Genomic DNA, 25,216 nt, shown 5'->3' with positions numbered 1-25,216 from the left:
TGTTATTTCACATTTCCTATTTGTGTTATTTTCTTCTCATTTCCTTCTGTAAATGGCCTTGTGTTTATTGTTGTCTGATTTGTCAGGGCCATGGCTTGTCTTGCAGGTTGTGGTGCTCAGCATGGCAATGGTCTGATTAATGTCTGCTAGAAACACTGAAATTATTTATAAACTAATTATTTATAATCATTAAATGGTCAATTGTGCGGGAAGGAAAATGTATTAAAATAGTAACATGTTTAGAACTGTTTATTTTCCATAAATTGTGATTATTTTTAAGTAGTATATATACATTTTTCGTTACTATCCTCCACATACAGTTTCAAAAAAGTAAAATGCAACTCCTGTAGAGTCTTTTGAAGTCTACTGATACCTATTGGGCGTATATATGTAAACTGATGCTTTGTATAGCTCCTTGTTTTTTGTAAGTCTTCTAGAAGCGGATCGGTGGGAGTTCAGTATTTACCAGGATAAGCTGAGCAGTTAATTAGAGGATTAGTAGGACAGAGAAACTTCTTCAAATATTCCTAACCTCTCTCGCTGTGGCTGTGGTATTACTGAAATCGAAGTGCCAAACTTCCCTTTGTGGCTCAGAATATTGCTGAGACTGGGAGGGGTTCCCGTGTACATGTGAGGACAGTTGTGTAATGCAGTAATCGTATAACCACAGGAAGAATTGAGGGGGGGCAATGATACCCAAAGCCCTTGAGCCGTACTTGAGTCTTGCCTTTAGTGCTTGGGTAATAGCTACTGCTTTGATAATGGGGAAAAATATATCTGGAAAACAGCTGTTTCTGTGCAAATAAATACATGGCATGTAGGACCAAGGGGAACCTATTAGTATAGTGTGCTTCCTCTTGTAAAACTGGCTAATGTTCTGTTTGCACATTATTACTTGTTTTATTCTTACCTGTGTGTATTTAAAGGGCAGGGCCAGCTAAAAATTGTATGCCAACAAATGGGACAGGCCCTCGTTCTATTCGGTGCATTTTCACGTGGCTGTCAGGTTGATCCGCTTAATTTAGAGCGGGTGGCACTGCACTGCTTCGGCAACTTCCGAAGAAACAGTATCCTCGTGGACACGATACCGTGCCCAAATGACTTAGTTAAAATGCATTTATAGGCCATTCCCGTAACTCTGCTAGAGCTGTTTAATAGGCTGAATAATACCTTCGCTTACTACTATTTAGAAAGAACTTGGATTTTCACATCCTGTCTGTCCTTCAAGGTGCCAGCAACTGGAGAAGCCTGTCCTCCTCCCCACCATAGGCTCGTCTTACCTCTGATTTAAAAGGGGAATCAATCTGACAGAGAGGTAAAACAATATATTTAGAACTTCCCAAGTGCTGCCTGTTAGTTGTTCCTCCAGGTGAACCAGGTCAAAAGCCCGTTACCTAAGGATAGCCAGTGCCCTGTAAGGGTGGCAGTGGAAGAGCTGCAGCATAGACCTAGTGCTGGCAGCTGCCACAGGTAGAACGATGGGCCTCAAGATCTTTAGAGGGAGTCACAGATGGCATTAACAAAAATACTAATTTTTAGGCTTCTTTTCTGTATTCGCTTCCAGGGTTGCCATTACTGGTAGATCTGTCATATAAGGTTAGGATATACATTGGCCTTGTCTGATTTTTTTCCCCCCTTCATTCTGAAGTATTACTGCTTATTAGCTTGCAGTTATGGGAGACTGAATGGGTAGATGAGAGGCTATACATATGTTCTGTAAATTGGAGACGTATTTTATCTCCTGACTACATGGACAGTTAAGTGTGCTTAGAAAAGAGAAATGCATGTTTCTGAAACAAACTGTATAGGAGCAGCTGTTGTGAAAACGTGTCATGAATTACCCTACTGGTTATTAATTATTCTGCACAATTTCAGTAGTAACGTGACAAAACAAATGTATGTGTCTATACATCTATATATTACAAGTCTTCTATATATATATATATGAACATACATGCGCACTTGTGCACACCTGTAAAACAAGTACAAATTCAGGTTTTGTAGTTTCTCTTCAGTTATTTTTATGTGAGACGTGGTCAAAATAAAGGTTTTAGTTTCTTTTTCTACCTTAAGGTTTATTTTTAAAGCAGAGCAGTATTGGTATCTTATTTCCTTTTACTTTTTTTATTTTTTTGTTTTGTTACTGGAGCTGTGATAGGTATCATCTGTTTACATCTGAACACAAGTTCAACAAAGTGAGGGCTGACGATACAGCAAAGAAAAATCTTTTTGATGGACTACACTTCCTAGGTCTATGACCATTTTAAATTGTTTGCACTGATTTTTAAGTTTATTGGGGACTTTGTGTAGGCATCTTCTGTTGTATCCTCTTGGAGACAGCATGCTGGTTTGGATGGGTGGTGTGATGCAGCTTATCTGCTCCTGTGTTTTGGTGATGAAAGGATGAAGAGCAAAATACCCTGTGCAAGAACTCTCGTTTTCTGTTAATCATGGTTATGTACATCTACAGCTCTCTTGTAAGGAGTTATTTGGTAATGCTGTTCATCAGTGAGCCCCTCTGGTCTGTCATGCGTATGTGACTGCGTAAGGTTAGGCAAGCTGCATGGCGAGAAGAGTTTGTACAGATGGCAGTGGAAAGTTTCCTTTACATTTCATATTCGGTGCGTCATATTTGTGCCAGTCCACTAGATGATAACTGACGCATGGTGCAGTTGAGATTGACAACTTAATCCTTGCAAACTTGACTGTTTTCCTTCGTTTCATGTAATTTAGGATTGATGTTTTTTTTAAAAATAGTACTCTTATGAAACATGTAGTGTTGACATTTAAGATTCAAAAAGTGTACTGTACTGAATGAAGGCGGATGTTTGGGAAGGTAGATGAGTAAGGTGTGGGCAATTTTTGGATACTTGTTTGTCTGCAATAAAAAGGGATTCATTCTATTTTCCTGGACTGAAAAAAGTCATCTGAAAATCCAGAGGAGGAATCCTAGCTGGATTCTGCTGCCAAAAAGAGTCTTGTCTGGTCTACAGCAGTTGAAAGGGGTTTGATTTTTATGCTGGGGAAAGTTTGGAAGGCTGATGTAGTTGCTGCTTTTGCTGTTTCTTCTTTCCCTCTCAGTTGTTCTTTACTGAGAAAAAAATAGAAGTTACATGTTAGAAATGAGTCTTAAATTTTGCTTTGACTCATCTATGTCAGCTGTTTTGGGGCATCTGTGGCGTTACTGTACGTGAAGTTTCACGTGAAATCAATGGTAAACTGCAGAGAAATGCTTGCTAAGATAGTGGCATCCTCTTTATGTGTCTGAGAAGGGGAAGTTGACTGACTGTAAACAGCCCCACCTTTCTTTGTTTGAACTTTCTTACTTTGTAAAAAGTTTATAAATGAAAAGATAACTGAAATGGGCACAAGTTTTGGTTCAACAGCTGAAAGTTTTCTCTCACTTATGCCTTAAACTGACATGGTAGATCTTCTATAATTACTGGAAACCTATGCCCTACAGACTTTATTTTTAGCAAGGAAAAGGCAGTAGTAGCTCGGAATCAGTTTTATAGCTTACTTTAACTTACTAGATTTTTTTTAAATATGTTTTTACTTGACCTACAAAAGTATCTTATGACAGCATTTGCTATTGGCATCACAAACGGTTGCATTAAAATGATGCTTTGTGCTTTTCTAAACAAAGGCTATAAATGATACGTTTTCTCATGTATGATATTTGTGGTTGCTAATGGTTTATTCTTGGAAGAGTCTTTGCATATGTTGAGTACTTTGAGATAGTGATAGAATGGTTTGCAAGGGCATGCATGCCTTTCTGTAATCTAATCTCAAAAGACGTTACTTTCACATGGTGTGGTTTTGAAGGCTGCTTCTGTACGTACGAAGTTGGCAAAGTGCCTCTTACTAAAAGCAAAGGATGATAAATATTAATAGCATGGTATAAGGGATTCAGCAAGTACGGTTTCAAAACATTACTAGGGCCAAACAGAATCTCGTATTGCACATGAATTTTCCATGGTGTGTGTGTAACTTTCTTTCAGCATGCAGTAGTCAGTGCAATGATCAGGAGAATATCTTTGTCGTCCTTTATTGCTAGAAAACTGTATCTGGCAAGTTTCCAGGTATCCTGAAAGGGCTTTTAAGGAGGAAGAAAAACAGAAGTTAGGATATTTCAGCTGGCTATATGACTGAAACCATGAAGCTAATTATTGATTAATTGGAAGAGGGTTTTTTTGACAGCAGTTTCCCAAATATTAGTGTGTTTTTCCCACTCTCAAAGTGTACGGCACTTAAGTATTATTAATCAGCTAAGTTGTCTTTATTTTTATCTCTAGCTTCTGAGTTTTCTAGTAATGTGCTGCCTTTGCATGCATATGTGATTCTGTAAAGTGGTGTGTACTACAGGCATGTAACTTTCTAATTCTGGGTCACTGAAATTGGAAAGTAGCTACACTCCACTCCTCCTTGGTAGCATTATGGACTTACCAATGCAGTTAAATGCTTTGCTGTATGGATTTGGTGCCCCAACAGATTATTAATTTAAGCTTTCCAATGCTGCTCCTAGACCTCTTTTGCTATTAGCTTTATGCATGTTATTTTTTTCCCCCCAAGTTGTGTTGAAAAACACATCTTCAGTAAAGGTAAGAGTTGAGAGTCCCCCTGCAACAGTTTTTTCCCTACCTCCAGAACAGTTACCAAAGAGCTGGCAGAGGCTGATTACATTATGAAGGCATCTTCTGGAGGGCTCTTTAATCCCATTTTGGTGTGTAGGAGGCAGGAATGCCCTCTCCCCACGCTGTGACACTTTGTGAACTTCTGCCTCTTCTTTATTAATACGACCTGGTAACAGTTTCGCACCGTTGCCCATCAGATACACCTAAACTGATCTGTAGTGGTCTAGGCCATGAAGGAGTTTGGTTTTCTAATGTGCATGCACATCTGTGCCCTTGCAATACAGCAGTGACAAAATGGAGTTACTGTGGAACACCTGCCATGAAAACCCATTCTTAAGGCCACAGAATCCTCCTTTAGTTTTCATAAACTTGTTCTGCCATGTGCTATGCCTTATTTTGTATCTTGCTTATTTACATAGGGCCAGCTGCTTTTAATGTCCTGTGTGGTGTAGCTGCTTTTGTTACAACCTTCCCCCAAATGGGAAGACACTTGTTACTGTCTCCATTTTAAACCTCATCTGAAAATATTTTTTTTCCTGTATATGCCAGGCATTGGTCATCTTCATATTCTTTAACCTACTTTTCCTAGTAGTCAATGATTTGGCTTTTTTTTTTTTTTTGGGTGTGTAATACACTGTAGTAGATATCTGTTTTAGAGAGACTGAGGAGCTGTGTTGAGTTGTTTTTTTGGGGTAGGGAGAGGGGTTTTTGCTTACAGCTGCTGTACAAGTATGTTGATTTTCATCCTCCTCACTTCGGTGTGAGAAGACAAGCCTCTTGTACACTCAGAGCACTGTGCTGTTGAGTGATTCCAAGACGAGAGTTTTAGTGAATATCACCACTGTTAGGGCTCCCAGTCCCTGTAAGACTCCCAATTCAGGGTTGTGTTTTTTTTTTTTTTTTCCATCACAAAACCATTATTATAGATCCCACACTGAGCTACCAAAATGTGGCACTGGGCAGCTTCCAGCAGTGGTGAGCACCCAGATGCTTTGTGGTGGGTCTGGCTGTCATACAGCCGCAAGGAAAGTCAGTTTGGTGAGCTGAGAAATGAATTCAGTTATTTAAGTAAATAAATGGAAGCAGTTGGCACGGCTCTTTCGATCTGATTTCATGATCGATAAATCTGACTTAGGGGAGGAAGAAAAAAGGGTTTGCCTGCAGGAGCAGGAAGAGCAGGGCCAGCCATTCTCCAGCAGTTGGCCGGTTACTACAGATGGTAGAGGCAGAGCAAAACTCTATGGAAGGGCAGGCAGCAGCAGTTCAAGGGGAGATCTTGTTCTGCCAGGAGGCTGGATACTGTGAGCTGTTAAAAGAAAATAAAAACTGTATTCTAAGAAATGCAAACCATTTGGAGAGAGGCAAATTTCATGGTGCTTTGGTCTCTAATTCTGAGGTGAGAGTATGAGATTTCTACAGCTCAGTTATTTTAAGTTATTTCGTCAGGTTTGAGCCGAAGGCAGGGTGTAAAGGTGTGTTTTAGTGATGTGTTCTGCGTAGTGCTACATGGGATTAGAGAAAACACTCACAGATAAGAAACTTGTCCTTGAACCTGTATGTATTTCAAATATTGTGTTTTTGCATTACGAGTAGTATGGTTTTGGTAGTAAAGAAATGGAAAAGATCATCTTGCAACTGCCGTTGTCTAACCTTGTACATAAAAAGCATGAATTAGATGGGGTGTGGCTGGTTAACAAGGCTCTTGCTGAAAGCTGAGTGAAGAGTTGATTATTTTGATCTTTCCAAAACCGTTTGTCTAGAAGAGGCCCTCGAGTTGTGTAGCTTAACTCTTTTGCCACCCCTTTATATATAACCTTTGGTTCATAAAAGCTCCTTATTTGTGCCAGAAAATCCTGCGCAGGAGTAGTTCCCTAAGCAAACGTGTTCAAGGTCTCTGAATGTGAACTGCTGTAACTTTGAAAAATTTGCTAGTTGATTTAGTGAAGTAGATTCACTGCTGTTGAATGTAAAGCTAGGAGAAGATTCCAATCCTGAAATGTATGTCCTGATCCTTGATAAGATGAAATCAAGAGCACTGCAAAAGGAAATTCTGTGCTATTTAGCATATCTGTGGATTTGTTCTCTGGTTTTCCATTACAACTTCATGTTCACTGATTCTGTTCATTGGCATTAAGTTAAATGGTTTTAGATTTCTGTAGACAGCATTTGCTTTGAGCCTTTTTTTCAGGCTGTCCGGCTGTTGTGTTTTGTGCCCTTCTCCCTTCCCTCTCTTTATTATGATACTGGCTGGAATTTAAATATGATGTGAATTTTTGTCCAGCTTTTTGCCAGGACAGCTGACTCTGTTTTTAAACTTGTAGGAGCATCTCTTAAAGTACAGTAGCAATTATTTGTGGAAATAGTAAGTTTTGAATTGTCCTTCCCGATGACTCTAAACAAATAAGTAGCTTAATTTGCTTCGTTATTTTGTGACGTGTTTATCTAGCCTTAATCATACTGATGTTTTCACAAGCAGTAAGACGTTTTCCTTCAGTACAAAGTAATGTTTTCTTGAGGAATTGTATGCGTAGCTTTTCATTTATATTTTCTTTCTCAGTTTCTAAGAGGTGAACTTTTATTACTTTAGAAAACTTTGATAGCTTCCAGAACAGCAGAACATCTTCAGGAATTTAGAAAAAGTTAGTTTTATTTGGATTTTCTTAACTTATACTTGTCTCTTGTTCCTTCAGGGTCATGATGAAGAAGCTGTTGTGGATATGGGCAAAATCAGCTCTACTATCAATACAAACTTTGAGAAAGAAGAACTAGAGAGTAAGTTTGTGGGGGTTCTCTGTTTGTTTAACCTGCTTTTTCTTCCCTGCAGGATAAAATATCTATTTTCCTTTGAGTGCAACCAGTATCACTAAAAAGAAACAGAATTTTATGGCCAGCACCCAATTCTAGGAACTAAAACCGTGGAACTGCAGATGACCTGTGCTGTCTTTGTTACTGCACATGCTAATAAATACTCAGTGTTCTTTAAATGTGTCACTGAAAAGAAGTCTTTTAAAGATATTTACAAAGCTTTTCTTGGAAGCTTTGCTTCTAAGATTAACAATCAAAATGTAGCTTTGAAGAAATAATCACTTTCAACAAGTTGTTTCCCAGCATTAATGATGTCAACTTCTTCAGAATCAAAATTCAGGGAAACAAGGATCATGAGGAAGTTGTTTGTTTTCTTTTCTGAAAACTTCTTGTAACTGTAGTCATGCACTTCAAATACTGACTGACTAAGCAGATACATTGCTTCTAGTTCCATGCTGAATCGTACATCCTGTCTACAATCAATTAGAAGTGTTATGGAATCATTATTTGACCCAGGATCCTGCGTTAAGCACATTTTAAAAAAAAAAAAAAAAAAAAAAAAAGAAACGGCATTGAGTCAGTTTCATATGCCAAAATCAAAATGGGATATTTTGTCTAAGGTGTAATTTCTTGCTGGCTTGAAAAGGAAGTAGATTGGCTTGAAAGTTCACTTATGCCGTTTAGTGATGCAAGAGGAAAAATCTAGGGGTATGCAGGGTAAAAATCTTACTTTCCTGTGCTCTGAAGCTTAATTAACATTTATGAAACGCTGAAGACTATCAGTAGATACGTTAAGTAGTATTTCCTGAAACTGCTGTCTCTTACTGCTTCAGAACAGCAGAAAGCCTTTATAGCAGCAGTTTCTAGCTGACAAAAGTTGATTTTAGGTTGATGTCTCATTTTCTTATACTGTAGTCTAACAAGGGACAGTTTAAAGTGATTAAAGTTGTTTGCTGCTCTTGCAGTCATATTCTTGCTCTGTTCCCTTCTCTCTGTTACTGCTTTCTGCCTTGAGCTGACACTTTGTCTGACTGTACAACAAGCGTGGTTAAATGTAGTAAGCCAGCAGAAGAAGAAACACCCCTGACAAAGGAACATAATGAGAGATCTCATGAATTGAGCACCCTGAACCATTTTGCCACGCAGGTGGGTGTCTGCCAGTGCTGAGAGGAGGTATGAGCATAAGACTGAGAGGTAGAGGTGGGGAGTGCAATGATGCTAATTCAGATAGGGTTAAGCTGCTATGAAGCTGTTTCACTATCTGTTTTTGCAGGTAAATCTTCAGTGCAGATTTAAACTGTTTCCTCCTTCATTTCCTTTTCTTGCTTTTTTCTGGGAGATGAACCAAAAAAAGCACGGGTGTGTTTTTGCAGGGAGGCAACGGTTAAGAGGAGGCAGGCATTCAGCTGGAGTAGTTTGTCAGTGCGCTGAGCAGCTGGAATGCCTCAGCACGAGGAGGAATGACATGGGAACGTGCAGCCGGATCGCTTCCCTGGTCTTTCATGGCACAGGCGCAGGAATGCCTCAGCCAGTACACCACTGCAGGGACACAAGGTAGGGATGGAAAGGCAGTGGTTAAGGCTTCTGGAGGCAATTTAAGCCGTTGTATTGCTGACTATGAAAATACCCACTGTCTTATTACCCATGGCCAAGGAATAAATTACGGTGAAACTAAAACTTGTGTTTCATGAGCATTTGAGTCAACATAACAGCTATTGAAGGGAGGAACTGAAGAGATTTCATTGTCCTCACCTTGCTCTTAGCCATGCAGCCTTGCTTCTTTCTTTGGCTACCTCACGCTCTCTTCAGAGCAAGACAGTGTCATTTTCTAAAGAGAGTGCTGGCTATACAGAGATTGAACATAACTAATAAGACGCATCTGACAAAAAAAAAATGTATTGCACTAGGATTAACACATGTTTCTGAAGCTTCAGATAGGCACATATTTTAGTAGTAGTCAGAATTATTTTTTTTAATTACATATATTCTGTAGTTTCTTAATTATCTGTAAGAAAATTGGCCTTTTTTATAGTAGAATGGGGAAAGGGAGGGACAGCCTGTATTTTGACTTTTATCAGTGGTGTAACCATTCCAAAGTAAGAACAAGAAGCTTTTTTTTCCTGTACTGAAGAGAAATGTATGTAAATACAGTCATTTGACTGATATACTTATCTTCTCTGAGATTCACCAAAAGGAATTGTTTAGATTCAGGGTGTCTTAGATAATAAATTATATGAACTTAGAGCTCTGTTTATTATGAGATCGCTAATTATAAGCTATGATGATGAGAGTAGGCATGTGGGTTTGGGGGGAGAGAGGGAGGCTTTGTTTTTAATTCTGGTACTAAAATCTTACAAGGGGAGAAATGGAATTGTTGTCTGCAAGCAGTAGGAAACTCCAGATAGTATTATTTTTCATTATTGACTTGTGAAAATTTTCTTGTAGGCGTAGGAAGATCTACAGTAGCATTAAGTATTGTAAGTGTTTTAAGAACTGAAGCTGTTTCAGTCCGGTCTTCCAACTTGTTTCTTCTGGTGACTTGAAAAGGAGTTCTAGGAATTTGGAACCCCTCCAGAAGTGTGCGTTGATTTATTTTCAAGGAGAGGCAGCAATCAATTAATTCAGTTCAGCTATGGTGTGAAGAACCAAACCTTGAAAGCCAGCAATGACAGGGGATAATTTAACAGCTTTAAAGCATCTACAAACCGATGCTGATTGGTTCGATGCTGCAGAAGGCATAATTTATTACCAATGCTGGAGCAACATTTTTTGGTGCTCTCAGTACTGGATAACTATTTCCTGGTAACTTTGTGATGGGAGTGTCAATGTGATGTCAATGGAAAGCAGACTAGTTGCTAAATACAAAATAAGTCTTGGAGCTAGGACTCTGTTAATGGTTGCAGGGAAAGTGTGGTACATATTCAGAGTGACAGTATTTAGGTTAGAAAGGTTAGAAATAGGCTACTTGTTTTGCAACTCTCCCTGTAAAAGAGAAATAGGTAGGAATGGTAAACTGCAATTGTGGGCAGACTGTGTAATAAATTAAGGTACGACTTCTTACCGAAGTTGTAAGGCCATACTTTGAAATAACAAATGTCAGTTTATAGAAGAGCTAGAAAGTGGAATAACAGCTTAAAATAGCATCTTTAAGAGCACCTAATGTTCTTAGCTTGATGCCAGACACTTTGAGCTGGAACGAATGAGAATAACAGCGAAGTAAGGATGGAATGGAAGTAAGGCAAGAATAGCAATGGCAGAGGTATTTTATCCCATCTTTCTGTTAAGAACCATGTTTTAGGTAAGTGCTCTAAAACCTGAGTTGCTATGTTTAGCTTGATATTACTAAGTCTTATCTTTTCAAATGCATAGATGGCTTTTCAGCTTGATTTGTGGATACATTTACTAGATCTAGCTTAAGGGAAAAGGGATATCTTCTGTTACTCTTAGCCAACCAGTTACAGGCGTAGCAAAGATAAGGAGTTTACACATAACAGAGGCTTTGTTCCAGAAACAATCTGAGGTCGAGTGTCCGTCTCAGTAGACTAGTTTTCTGTGCCATAAATCCAAGAAGCAGCTTTCAAAACTTATGATGATTTAGTAGCTACTCCACTCTAACACTATCCTGTGGCAGGCGTAAGTAGTGTTTACATTTCAAGTGACCCTATTATCTCTGATACCTTGGTGGCTTAAAGACATCTTTTTCTTTTAAGAAAACAGCTGTGCTTTTCTGTTCATCTTAGTTGATAAGGATAGATAATTAAATAATCCTGCACTTTCTCCTCCCTCTAGAAATGAATATATCTAAGTGGAAAACTTGCTCTGCAAGTTTTGCAGTTGTTGTGAATAGTCAGAAATTGTTTCAGTACTATAAAAGGGCTTTGGTGGAACAAAGAGAACTTAAATTCCACCACATGTTACAATGTACTGCTAACTTTTTCATTTGTTTATTTTTAGGTGGTAGGTTTAATACTAATCTACCTTTTAGATGTATCTAAATTGTGACTGTGCTAAAACCCATGAGTAGTTCCTGTGAAAACTTTCAAGAGAACACATTCCACAGGAGCAGGTGAACAGATGTAACTTAACAGGACGTTGTAGCTGCTGGCCCTTTAAAAACATGCTTAGTATTTACTTTCTCATGTTCCCTAATAATAGGCCGCACTAATTTAGACAGTACAGAGCACATTTTTTCACGGCTCTCAAACTATGGAATGAATGTTTGAGTCTTTAGAAGACCCCCTAATGGTCTAGAAAAGAACTGTATTTAACAGAGAAGAATTTCAAAATGCTATTTTTATGAAATTATACCTTTTTATGTGATCAAAAAGTAGAATAAAGTGGTATGAAACTAATTCTGAAAATATAATTAATTTAGGATGCTCATCAATGATTCTTGGAGGCCACCTTTCACCCATTGGCTCTAGTGATATCCCTGAGTTGCAAAGTTAATTTAAATTGACCTGAGAGCAAAGTGAAAACATGTCTATTCAGGTACAGTACAGTTGGACATGTTAGGTATGTTCAACATGCTCTGAGTCATATGCAACAGCAAGAAAAATATTCACTTGTACCAGTTAAGCTAGCAGCTGGTACAGAATGAATTCATTTGTCCTTATTGCTCAGAAATATAATATTTCAGCAATATCTCTGCTCAGCTCTTCTGTGTAAGTTACAAAAATCAAAGATGTTTTCCTAATATGACTTTTAATGGAATCTTGATTAAGTAAATGTTGGAATTAGGTTGCATTGCTACACCTTTGTCACCTGTGTTGAAACTTACAGTTACACAATATGATACACTTTTGCCATGGGGTATCTGGGTGTCCACAGGCAAGTTCCACGTGACTTATTTTCCTGTTCATTTATACAGTATTGAGACTTCTGTGTAGGAAGAGTAATTTTCCTTGATTTATTATATTATTAACATTGCTTATTGCAAAGTTAAGTGCTTAAATGCTATCAAAACTATTTTCAGGCTGGCTTTTGAGAGGGAAATCTGCCAAGCTGACTGTACAGGCATAAAACTCAATAGAGCACCCAGAATTCTAGACCAGTCTTTTTGGAAGTTAATTCTCAATTCGTGATGGTAACCTAACAGGAACTGAGTGTAAAAGGAAGTATGAACTAGTGCATCTCAAAATTCATATTCTTGGCTAACTAACTACTGCATAAATTTAAAAGGGGAGAAAAAATAATTAGCAGTTCTGATACCACCATTGTTGTTGAGGAAAACTACTCATTCTACAAACAGTGGTCTCAACAGCTGAGGAACCCTCCTGTGTACCCCATTTCATTAATGGTTGGTGACAGGATGTTTTGTATCTTTCTGTGAAAGATATCTGCATTTACAGTCTTTCTGACAGAGTTGAGACTGAGGAGGAGGGAGTAAGACTCAGTCTTCATACTAGAACAAAGTTAGCATTTTTTTGTATATATACTAAGATGTTCATAAGATTAAAATAGTAGTACTATTTTGATTTTGGTTTTATTTTGTTCAAAGGGCATTGTATAGTAGTATAAAATGGGTGTGATATTCTGGTTTAAAGTAATCAAAACATTTTCAGACAAGACAGCTTTCCTAAAGACTTGGATTTACTTAATATTATGTTTTAGATGTTGGTCTATGGGAAGTATAGACTTCAGTAATTTCAGTGACTTTTCCATGGGAAGTGGAGTACGTGCAGGGAATCATACAATTCATTTTAGCCATGCTTCCCTTGTTATGTAGCCAATTTAAAGTAGATGATACTTATATAAATACTGAACCTTAAATGAAATAATCTTTGAAGGAAATGATGCAGCAAAGAATAAGTTTTTAATATTCAACTATTTTTTTCTGTAGAGCGAGAAAACAGTACTGAAAAATGAATACCCTTGAATTGTTACAATCTCTAACAAGAAAGGATAGATAATCTAATATTCATCCTCCAAAGCTGATGAAGCTGTAAATCCACTATTAGAGGTTAGACAGTGGGAATAAACAAAGTGATTCAGCACTTAAACTTGAATGATTTACTTTGAGAACATCTGCAGCAGACAATAACTTAGCTTATAGTTAAATGCTTAAAATCCATTTTGGGAAACTCCCATGCTAATTTTAGCATTTCTTTTTAACACAAAGTTCTTTTTAAAATAGAAGCCATTAAAAAACAAGCTAATGTCTTTTACATAAATACTTAAAATAAATATTTAATGTAAAATGGACCAAGATGGAAGCAATGCTATTTAAAAATTTATGGCGTAAGCTGTCTTAACTTTTTTTATTTGCAAACTTAGTTTATCTGAGAGAACCTTATGTGATGCTTCTGTTCTGACTGCGTGTATCAGAAATTTTATGAAAAGGTAATTAATGGCAGTTTCATAATCTGAAACTTATGTAAAATTGTTATTCAAGCAGTAGGGCCAGGATACAGAAGTTTACCAAACAGTACCAATTGCAACATAAAACTTTAAAATGAGCTTGATGGCCCCAGCTTACTCAAAGATTTTTGAAACCGGGCAGAAGACAGCTTATTGTTAATTGATGGCTTTCCATAACGTTTACTGATGTTCCAAACATTGACTAAAGCTGTAAAGTGATGGGTCTCAGAATTCTTGCTGAATGGATGACTTCTTCATTTGAAATTCATTGAATGCTAGTGTTTCAGAACAGTTGAAACTTTTTAAGTGTGAAGGGTTTTTGTTTGATTTTTTTTATAAAGAAAGGGTGACATTTTTTTCTTCAGAAAGGGTTAACCCTTATATGGGACAAGATTCCACCCATAATATTTTTCATACCTTATGAATATCAGGGAATAGAGGTATTTGGGGGGAAATTAACCCACTTAAAGATGTGTGAAGCAGTTGTACAAGAGACAGGCGTGTGGTCAAGAATGTGTGTAACAAGAATGCGTTTGTGACCGCTGATGAAGTGGAGATTTTTTTTTTTTGCAAATGTTTCTTTTGAAATACTTAACAAATACGGTGTATTGACTGTGGAAGCCTAGCATACTTACAGTGCTTGGCATCCTTGGGAAGGGCTGAGAACACTGATTTATTAGTGGACAAAGGGCAACCTTTGACTTTAACGGAACTTCTGCCTGAATTGTGTGTTTCTAGGTTTTCTGCTCTCCAGCAGAAACAACTCTTAGAAATGATCTTATCTATACACCCTTTCTCCTGAGCACTGCTGAGGCAGGCTGGACCTGAGCTGCACCTTCAGCTCAAAGTGTGGGACCCAGCTATGGTCTGACTTGGACGTGTGGTACAAGGGCAGCCAGCTCCCCCAGGCACCCAGTGAGAGAGGTGGATGCTGGCTGTGGGCAGCAAAACCCTGGGGCAGACATGGAGTGCCACAATCCCCAGGGAGCTCTGTCAGCTGGCACTGGGCTTTTCGTAGTACTGTTACTACCTCCACGTCTCATGTCATTACTGACAATGCCTTCTTGAATACTGTTGATTGTGTCAAGTAGAAATAAATATTCAGTGCATTTTTCTCTTATGACTGCCCCTACCGACTTGTTTTTCTGCCTTTTCTGAAGTCTACAGAAGAAACCCACTTCTGTGTGTAATGAGTTCTGGTATTTATTGCTTCTGCCAGTCAGCATAATGTGGTGCTGGCTTTCATTGTGTAGTGAGAAAACACTCTTTCTTACTGAGCTGCTTTACCATATGCTATGCATACAAAATTTTTGGATTATGCTTTTCAGTACTATCTACGCAACCATTTCAGTACAAAGAACATATTCTTAGATACACTTAATTACTATGAGCAACAGGAGATTTTGGGATAGGGCACAGAAGGCTTAACAGATCCTAAAATATATTGGACTGTGGAGAACCTGTGGGCTCCAGCTAAGGCAAATAACCATCTTGTGAAAGGATTTTTTTATTCCTTTATACAAATTTGGTTAGAAAATCTGATATTGTCAAAACGGGATATAATTTTTTAAAAAAGGCAAATCATTCTTTTAACAAAGCACAGAAAAAGACTGCTGATAATAAGGTTCTTTTTGTAGGAAGCTAATGCTTGGAAAACTGAGGTGATTGTATACAAACACTGATATTCCTTTTTCCAACATTAAAGGAGGGTGAGGTATAAAGGAGATTCTAGTAGTTCCTAAAGTTTTACCAGAGCAGAGCGTATTTGGAGAGGATCTTTGGGCTCTGAAGTGTTTTGGGGTGTGAAAATATTTGTTTTCACTCTTTTACTTCATTCACTGAAGATTATTTTTCATATTTGTGTACTTCTAACTTCTGAGCAAACCTGTGATATAGTTGATATAGTTGCGCTTATAGTTGAGCTTATTTTTGTGTGTACAGGTACTTTCCATGATGTATGAAGAATTAGTGTCAAAGTATGAGATGATGGATTTTGAATACTTCATGTTAGGGTAATGTTTTTGGGGGTGTGGGAGTTAGAGACACCTGAGAGCACACAGCTTTTCTTTTTCCCAGCTACTTTTTTTGGTCTGTTTTATGGTATCATAGAACAGGTTAGGATCTCTGCTGCAGATCCTTCATGGATGACATTACTTGCTTAAATAAAGGCTTCTAAGTAAAATCAATGACCTAACTTTGTATTACTATCTGATGATTTTTTTTTTTTTTTTTTGAAAAATAGTGTTTCCTGTAATAAAGTTTTTATCTTCAGCTGACTATTGGGAGCTTATGGAAAAGATAGTCAGACTCTTGTCAGAGATGCACAACGAAAGGGTGAGAGGGAACTGATGAAAAATGCAGGATGGGAAGTGCTGACTGGATGTTTGGAAATCTTTTTTGTGGAGTATGTTGTCATATGTTGGAATGGGTTGTCTGTAGAATATCAGCTCTTTGAGACACTTGGAGCGTGACTGGTTGTCTTCCTGAGCAACCTGATCAAAAAGATGACTTCAACTTTGAAGGTGGTCGTGCTTGAGAGAGATTGGACTAGATAGCCAGTCTCCAGATGTCCCTTACAGCAGCAATTAATATGGTCTCTGTAGTTCAAATTTCTAAGTAACAGGATTTGAGAATGTATAACGTTCCTTTTCATGTAGGTGTTAGCTTTATTTCCCTCGGTAACGTAGGGAAGAACATTCTTTGTATGAAGCTTAAAAGTTGTCTATCTGTCAAAGTGATGGTTAGGAAAAAGGAAGTCCTGTGTGAAATTCTACTTACACAGTTGCCACATCAGAGCATTTCAGGTGTATGTTTTTGATCTCTCCAGGAGTTTAGAAGTCTTTTATTAATATTTTCTTAGGGCTCTGGGAAGAAACCAGAATATCTAAACAGAGCATTTTCTATTCTTTCAATTTTATTGGACTTTTTTTTTTTTTATATAAACTGACTTGTACCGTGTGATTGAGACATAGCAAACTCCTAACATTTAAATTTGTTTCATAGGGATAAGGGCCTTAATAGTAAATACCCTTGCAGGATTTGAACAGCTAAGTATGGATAAAGTCATGTTAGATTAAAATGAACAATTATCTCTTGAGTTCTGTATCACTAAATTTAGTATCAGGCAGTCTACTAATTCTATTGATGATTGGTTTAAAGTAATTCTCTAACAAGCTTTACTTGAGAGTGGTACTGTGGTACAGATGTTGGTGTGAGTTAAGCTTTGAAGGTCAAGCAACTGTACTTTTTAAGCTTTTAAAAATAATATTCAAGTAAAAGGTTGTGTTCCTTTTAAAATAACACTGATTCTGGTAATATGTATCGTAGCCTTTTTAGAGTTAACTTTTCCTCCGTTACTATTACGTTGCTGATCTTTTTCTGGCAATTTGTTTTGGCCAGGGTGAAGGGAACTGTAAGTTGTTTTTCTCGGTTCATTGGGAATGAGTGAAGAAAAATCTTACGTGTTTTTTGTTTTGTTGGAAATTGTGCTAGCAACTAAATCTTTATCTGTTCATCTTCCGGCTTTAATTACTCCTATCTGAATAATGAAGTTAAGGGAGCACAGACCTACTCAATACAGCTATCTTTATTTTTAGGGGGGTTTTCAGTGCTTTGTGAAGTTAGAATTAAGATTAAACCTGTATAACTCTTGGACAGCTTTACTCTGCCTTTTGGTGTTAATATCCCTGCAGCATCCAACAGCAGTAGTTTAGGATTTAGTAGGTAATAGAAGAGATCTCTGCGCGCCCGTGGTATCAGCCTAGTACTTTTGGTGTTTGTGTACGTAAGATTCATGTACGTAAGTTTCATGATGGCATCAGTAACGTGACTATTGTTAATGTTGCCATCTAGCCATATCACGTCAACTTTATTGATTAACATTCAGGTGTCACCTAAGTGTTGCTTTCTCTGGAATTTCATCTTGCGTAGTAGTTACGGAGGGTGCGGGTCCAGCTTCCCAGCAGGGCTGGCTATTTGTGGAAGAAACACATAAAAGAAAAGTCTCTATTGATAAATAGTAGTAATGAATGCTTCAACAACTTACTCTGTTTTCTACGCTTAAAGGGAACAAGTTTACTGTCAAAATGCTTCATTTCAGATTTGGTCATAGTCACAGTCAGTCCACTCCTATTAAAGCTAGTGTTTGAATTGTGTCAAGCCTCAGGTCTTGTAATTCAGAAAGTAATCTTGACTAGATGAAACAAACGTTGAGCTTGCTCACATATTACTGTTTTTTTTTCTTAGTCCTTTCTCTTGTGTAACACTGAAAATATTGTTTTATAAGGTATTATTTAAAAATTTATATAATCTTGAGGCTTAAAGATGCTTCTTAGAAGGCATGTTTGACGTGTGCATATATATGCATATAAGTGTATAGTCACAACTCCTGTGGCTTGCTTGGCTTCTATAAACTTGCTGAATTTACGTCTCTCTAGGAGCTCAAAAACCACTTCCTTTTCCTTTTGTTAATGTCAGTCTTCTGTAATAACTCTTCTACAGTACGAAACAAAGTATTTAGTGTTAACCTCCAGGCTTATAGTTAATGTGTCTTTTCCTGAGATTGTTTGTTTAAAAAGGCATTGAAAAGGTTATTGTATATGCTAACTCCTTTATAGGAGGCATTGAAGTAATATGTTCATAACAGTTCATTGAATATTTTTTTTTTCTGCCAGGCTGTTGGTACTAGTATTGCATTAATATGAGAGGTCAAAGGAAAATAAGATGTTGAAAGTAAATTTTTTAAATGGCAGTACACATTAATTTGAGGATGTGCTATCTAAATTTATTAAAGATCCTAGAATGGTGGAGGGAGGGGATAACAACAACAACTGTGTCAGTTGTGTGATGTTTTAGGAATGCATTTTAAGATGTAAGTTTCTGTAAAGCTCTTGAATCGATATTAAAGGAATGATATATTTGAACCTCAGGTTCAGCTAGGTGTGTTGATATTTAAAGAAATATTGGTGGTTCATTCAACCAGAGAAAACTTCCAGATTGTAAGCTATGGGTAACTTAATGAAGTTTATAAATTTAACTGTGAGATCACATCTTGCCATTGTAGCCGCTATCCTGTTACGATGATTCCCAGCAAACAAGAGGTGTATCTTGTAATTTCTCTGCTTTACTACTAGCTTCCTGGTGCTTATCAAATAGCTTCTTCCAGTATAGGTCAAGACTGTTTTATATTACTTGTTTCACAACTGAGTTCTTGAATTGGGCCATAGTTTATTCTTACTCACCTTATTGGGGAAATGAGTATGGCATTAATTCCTTGACACTGGGGAAAGACAGAAAACAAATGGTAACATTAGTTGAATAAAGGTAGTTCTGCAAAGTTTTTCTGGATTTTTAAAAATTTTTTTTACTTTGTCAAACTCCTTGCTTTTTGACAATGATACTAAATTTGGGCAGGAGGTAATTTTTTTGTTCAATTGTTTCTTCTTGAACTTTCTTGAAAGGCCACAGAGCTGTGTATATTGGAGTTCACGTCCCATTTGGAAAGCAGGGCCGTCGGCGGCATAGACATCGTGGGCACAGGCATCACAGAAGAAAAAAAGAAAAAGAAACTGATAGAGAGGATGGCCGAGAATCTCCATCATATGGTAATAAATTTGTTGTGGGAGTTCTTTGTGTCTCTTGATAATAAGCTTAAAATAGTTACTCTGTGCTTAAACATTGTGCTGTTTCTTTTATTCTTACTGCAATTGTGTATTTCTACCTCCAATCAGGCAAGCATTTTGTAGTCGTATTTTATCTGAATAAATCATAAGCTGTTGCGCTTCATCTGGGTGTGTGTCTGAGTGAATGTTTAGCAGCCTGCACTGAATAGGTTGGACCAGAGCTTTTTAATACTCCCCTTTAGCTTAAAAAATGTTACTTGAATTAGACACCATTTTTCAGATTGTGTGTTCTTGCATTTCTTTCAGAAGTGTTGAGTGACATGGGGAAAACTATGGATACAGCTGTGAAAAGGCATTTGCCATAGTAACTTGATCCATTTACTCCAGCCTTTCTGCTGTCCATTGCTGATAGTAAGAGATTGTACTGCCTCCTTAGTTCTAGTTTTGGATTCCCCCATCCACTCACCCCTTTGTCAGCAAGAGGTTACTTGTCATATTCTCTGAAATGAAAGTAGTGGGCACTTCTCTTGGCAGATTTTCTTTAAGACTGCACACCTACTTCTATTGCTGTACTATAATGACTGGAAAAATTATGGTGTAGCAGGTAACTTTTTGTTCTACTTTGGGTGTGGATACCATGCTGTTCTGTCATGTTTCTGTGATGAGAAAAACATATTTCAGGCCTGTTCCTGAAACTAAAGAATTTTCAAATGGGAATGCTTTGACAAACCTCCTTTTACTGTTCTTGTACAGTTCATAGTTTCATCTACCTTCAAAACTTCCCTTCCCGAATACAAATTATTACTATGTGATCATATATTTATAGAGTCCCCTTACAGGTTCCAAAGCATCAGGTAGTATTAAATAGATAGAAATTCACTTCTGTCTTCTGGGATGTTTTTTCTGATACACAGGATGTGGCAGGATTCCTAGGATACACTGGATTTGGGACAGAAGTAATCTACTGTAGATTTTAATTTTTATATAATTAATATAAGTAAATACGAGTGCATATATCTATATATAAATATTATGAAGTATAAATCACAAATTTATATAAATCACATAAAACGTTTATATGTACATTAATGTAATATATATATAATTATTAAATATGTTATTTTTATATAGATAGCAGGTAAACTATAGAAGTATATTAAAGGAAATATTTTAAAGTACATTTTAGTATGTTTAGGTAGAGTCATAGAATCATAGAATGGCTTGGGTTGAAAGGGGCCTTAAGGATGACCTTGTTCCAACCCCCTGCCATGGGCAGGGACACCTCCCACCAGACCAGGTTGCCCAAAGCCCAATCCAGCCTGGCCTTAAACACCTCCAGGGATGGGGCATCCACAGCTTCTCTGGGAAGCCTGTGTTTGTGTCTCACCACCCTCATAGTAAAGAATTTATTTCATATATCTCACCTAAATCTATCCTTTTTTAGTTTAAAGCCATCACCTCTTGTCCTATCACTACGTTCCCTGATAATGGGTCTCTCCCCACCTTTCCTGTAGCCCCCTTTTAGGCACTGGAAGGCCGCTATAAGGTCTCCGCAGAACCTTCTCTTCTCTAGGCTAAATAAACCCGACTCCCTCAGCCTGTCTTCATAGGAGAGGTGCTTCAGCCCTCTGATCATCCTCTGAACTCTCTCAAGCAGGTCTGTGTCATTCTTGTGCTGGGGGCTCCAGAGCTGAACGCAGGGCTCCAGGTGGGGTCTCACAAGAGTAGAGTAGAGGGGGAGAATCACCTCCCTTGTCCTGCCGGCCATGCTGCTTTTGGTGCAGCCCAGGATACAGTTGGCTTTCTGGGCTGCAAGCACACATTGTCGGCTTATATTGAGCTTTTTATCCACCAGTATCCCCAAATCCTTCTCTGCATGTGTAAATGTATGGTTTATTACACACTATTATTATATTATGAGAAGTTAAATATTTCTTCAACATTTTATGTGTAGTTTCTACTTTCTTACGCTAATTTATGTACAGTGCTACAGACCTGCAATGAGACAGTTATTAAGTTTTTTCCATCTTATATGAATAGTAACAGGCTTTTGAAAAGCTTGCTGCTTTAATATGTCTGGGGAGGCACTATTTGGAGGAGGAGAAGGGGCAAGATGGGAAAGACATCTTGAACTATTCAGAACTGGGCAACCAATCTATCAGTTGAGCTGTTTGTGTCCATCAGCTTTTTTATTCACCTGTCTTTTAATTAGTATCATCTGTGTCAGGGTGGAATCATTTGTGTTCTCAAAGTGAAAAGAAGGTTCCTAGCCTTTTAGTGTATGGTGTGTGTTTTTTTCACTTTCCTACCAGTTTTGCTGAGGATGTTTGTTTTCATATTGTTAATCTATTGAAAAATTAAAAATACTTAATTTTGTTACCAGATTGCAAACATAAATTTCCAGATGTTATTTTGTTTTCAGAAACAAAGCAAAATTTTAAAAGGGCCTCCTTTTAAAGAAATGCCCCTGTTCCTATTGTTTCTGTGCACTCTTGAAGAGAAGATTGTACTGCATGTTTCTAACTGAGACCAGGATATTCAAGTATTACATTTTGTTTCTTGCATAATAGAAGTGAGTTCTTTTAATTGTTGGGTTTCTCATTTTCTTCCAGACACGCCGTCCCAACGAGTGCAATTTATCCTGGGTACTGAAGATGATGATGAACACATTCCCCATGATCTCTTCACTGAAATGGATGAACTTTGCTTCAGGGATGGAGAGGAATATGAATGGAAAGAAACTGCTCGGTAAGCTAAAAGTAGATTGTTTCAAGGTATATTTTCTAATGATTTTATCTCAGAGAACTGCAAACCAAGTCTAAGTTAAAATTATTGTGAACTATAGGAGTTCGTTAAATTCAGGATCAGCAAATTAAAACTTCTATGCTTTTTGTCCAATTTTGGAAGAATTCATATCTTTTCTCAAAAGACCCTCAGTCTTACTGATGCTATGATGACTTTCCTAAAACTCACCATGCTGAGCATTGTGAAAGGTACAACTGTTTGTTATTAATAAAGGTGTTCAGCCATGTAGCATAGGTACTTACTGTCTCAGAAATCTTTGCTCTGTTACTGGTGATAAATTGGTGTCATTTTTTTTTCTCAAACCTAAATAAAATTAGGTATTTACACATGTTCTTTTTAGGAAGTATTTGATTAATTTTTTGCAAAGTTGAGTGCATGCATGTTATAGGAGGCCACAATTATGTTTGGCCAATATCAGTTAAACTGTTTCCTTCTACATGTGTTGTAATACATTCTTCTGGATGCAGTACTTCCAGTTATCTTAGTGCGTGCTAGCTTTTGCAGAAGTTCAAGTTGCATCACACCTGTGAATCAGAATCAAGATCTGTAATAATATAGTAAAACATATTAATATTGCCTAACTCTTGAACATCTGACTTGGCATCCTAGGAAACTCAGATATTTCAGACAGCTGAGATGCAGATCAAGTAGCGCATTGTTCATAAGAATTCATTAGTAGACAGGTGTTGTTGAAACCTGATGAAACAAAATTGGCAAAAACTAAAGCAGTTGAGCATGGATAAAGGCCAAGATGAAATGTTACGACCATTAATTAATTGGATTGTTTGAGAAATCAAAGCCAGTATGAGCTGACAGGTCTTCCTCTTCTGTTGTTGAGAAGTCATAGGGAAGGATGGGGTTGCTTGCCAAGTTGTCTGTCTGCCATGAAGAATATAAATGTGTATGTGTACCCATTTCAGGTGGCTAAAATTTGAAGAGGATGTTGAAGATGGAGGTGATCGATGGAGCAAACCTTACGTAGCAACTCTGTCTCTACACAGTCTCTTTGAACTACGAAGCTGTATTCTTAATGGGACGGTCATGTTGGACATGAGAGCAAACACGCTAGATGAGATAGCAGGTTGCAGCAAAACTTTATTGAAATATTTTATTCCTAAATTTTAATCTGTAACTTGAAATGCTTTTGATGATGTCTTTTTATGTTCTTAAAAATACTGTACTGAAGAACAGGTATGTGCTTGCTTACTGCAGTTTTCTTCTTCTGGTTGTAAAGAGCTGATCTTGCAAACTTCACTTATGAGCATCTGCACTGGATGAGTGGGACCTCCCTTATTACATATTTTAGGATGAGGCCCAAACTTTACCTTTATGTTCTAATTCCTCAATGTGTTCTTTGTCTTTGTTTCTACAGATGAAATGTAAATATCTTCCAGAACATTTTAGGACTTATTTGTGCATTTTAGTACCATAATTATTAATCATAACTTGGCTGATGTTAACTTGATGCCATTAGTGCAGTTGAGTGTTGCACATCTGGTATTTTTTTCACCTTCATAAGAGGTGAGCAGAAATAAATTATGTAAATGTTGTTTGACCTACTATGTTGAATGTCCTCACTAATCACATGATCATATTGGGTACTATAAAATTAGCTTTGAAAGCTTTCATATATATACATATATATGCGTAGCCTGAACGCCTTTGAACTAGCTTTACATAATTTTCCTGGTATCTCTTGCTACAGATACCACGCTGGAATGCCTTCCCAGGAATCATGCTAGGCTTAGGGCTGATTGACATGTATGTGATGGACAAAGTGTTTTGGCATAAAAGCTTTGGCACCGATATATTTTTTTATTTATTTTTTGAATCTTCAAAATCCTCTCACGAAATTGATGTTCCCTTCCTCTTTTCCTGACCTACAGAGTAAGAAGAGTGTTCAGTACATATTCTGCAAAAGTAATGTTTTGGTTATTGAGTTTTAATAAATACATTTAACAGTAGTCTGAGTTCATAAGAAAGATAGTTACTGCTTAATTCTGTGTAAACAGCAATTTTTTTAGTAGCAAATGTTTTAGGTGGATCTGGAATGTATGAGGAGATTGCATGAATTTGAAGTTAATGTTAGGTGCAATTATGAAAGCATGTAGGGTAGTAATCCTTGGCAGGGCATGAGGCAATAAATGTATCGTTCTGGATCCCTGAGTTAGTAATACCTAGGAGGTATTCTTGGTTCTCACTTAAACAGGGCAGGAGTTTCGTTTTGAGAAGCCATAGCAAAAGACTATGTTACCTAGTAATCCTAAAAAGAGGCTGCACTGCACTGACAGACTTCTTCGCATGTGATTTTGCTTGTAAGGCGTTCTGAGCTGTCACCTTTCTCATTGTGAGAATTTCTGTGCACCTACAGTTTACTAGTGCAGCTAAGTTCTTGATGCATGAGTTAATAGAACAATAGATTTTAAAAGTTGTGTGTGTCACGCAGTTTTATGTTAGTTTGTGCAGGTTTACTATGTTTGTTTCTAAGTAACAGTAAAACAAACAAACAAAAAAAACCCCTGTTAAGTAATCACAGCATATATTTTCCCAGACATGCAAACTTCCATGTTTCATGTAAGCATATGGATGATATACCCTTCTGAATCACGGAATGGTTGGAGGTTGGAAGGGACCTCTGGAAATCTAGTCCAACTTCCCTGCTCAAGCAGGGTCCCCTAGACCATGTTACAACTTGATGTTGTTGACAGCTGACTAGTCAGTTTTAGATGACGAGACTAACATTTGTTTTAAATTTCCTCTTTGAAAGTGTGTGAATCACATGAAGTCAGGTAGAAGGCCTCAGGAACTTAGGGCATCTGAAGGTGATAGAGGAGTTAGGGAATTCATCCTATTATGTAATAACTTTCTGTCTAATGTAGTTGTATACTTTCAAAATAGTGAACACCAGGTTAAGACTGTCTTAAGGTGTCCGTTCTCTGTTGTGTTTTTCTGTCTTTGCATTCACTTCTAGTGAAGGGTTGTTGAATACAA

At 37.5% G+C, this 25,216-nt stretch overlaps 1 protein-coding gene across 8 annotated transcripts in view; it reads left to right on the top strand.

Annotated features, from left to right (window-relative positions):
* SLC4A7 (solute carrier family 4 member 7) overlaps positions 1 to 25,216 on the top strand; it is a 137,849-nt gene that overhangs the window by 72,794 nt on the left and 39,839 nt on the right. For all 8 annotated transcript variants that reach the window (XM_050708548.1, XM_050708546.1, XM_035556369.2 and 5 more), the window contains 4 exons: positions 7,325 to 7,406; positions 19,259 to 19,402; positions 22,033 to 22,168; positions 23,146 to 23,306. In XM_050708548.1, coding sequence (XP_050564505.1) covers positions 7,352 to 7,406; positions 19,259 to 19,402; positions 22,033 to 22,168; positions 23,146 to 23,306 — 496 coding nt within the window. In that variant the 5' untranslated portion in view covers positions 7,325 to 7,351. The remainder of the gene's footprint in view (positions 1 to 7,324; positions 7,407 to 19,258; positions 19,403 to 22,032; positions 22,169 to 23,145; positions 23,307 to 25,216) is intronic.

This window comes from Cygnus atratus, chromosome 2 (genome assembly GCF_013377495.2).
Source record: "Cygnus atratus isolate AKBS03 ecotype Queensland, Australia chromosome 2, CAtr_DNAZoo_HiC_assembly, whole genome shotgun sequence".
NCBI lineage: Eukaryota > Metazoa > Chordata > Aves > Anseriformes > Anatidae > Cygnus > Cygnus atratus.
The sequence above is the reverse complement of the archived record's forward strand: the minus strand, read 5'-3'. Positions and strand labels throughout refer to the sequence as shown.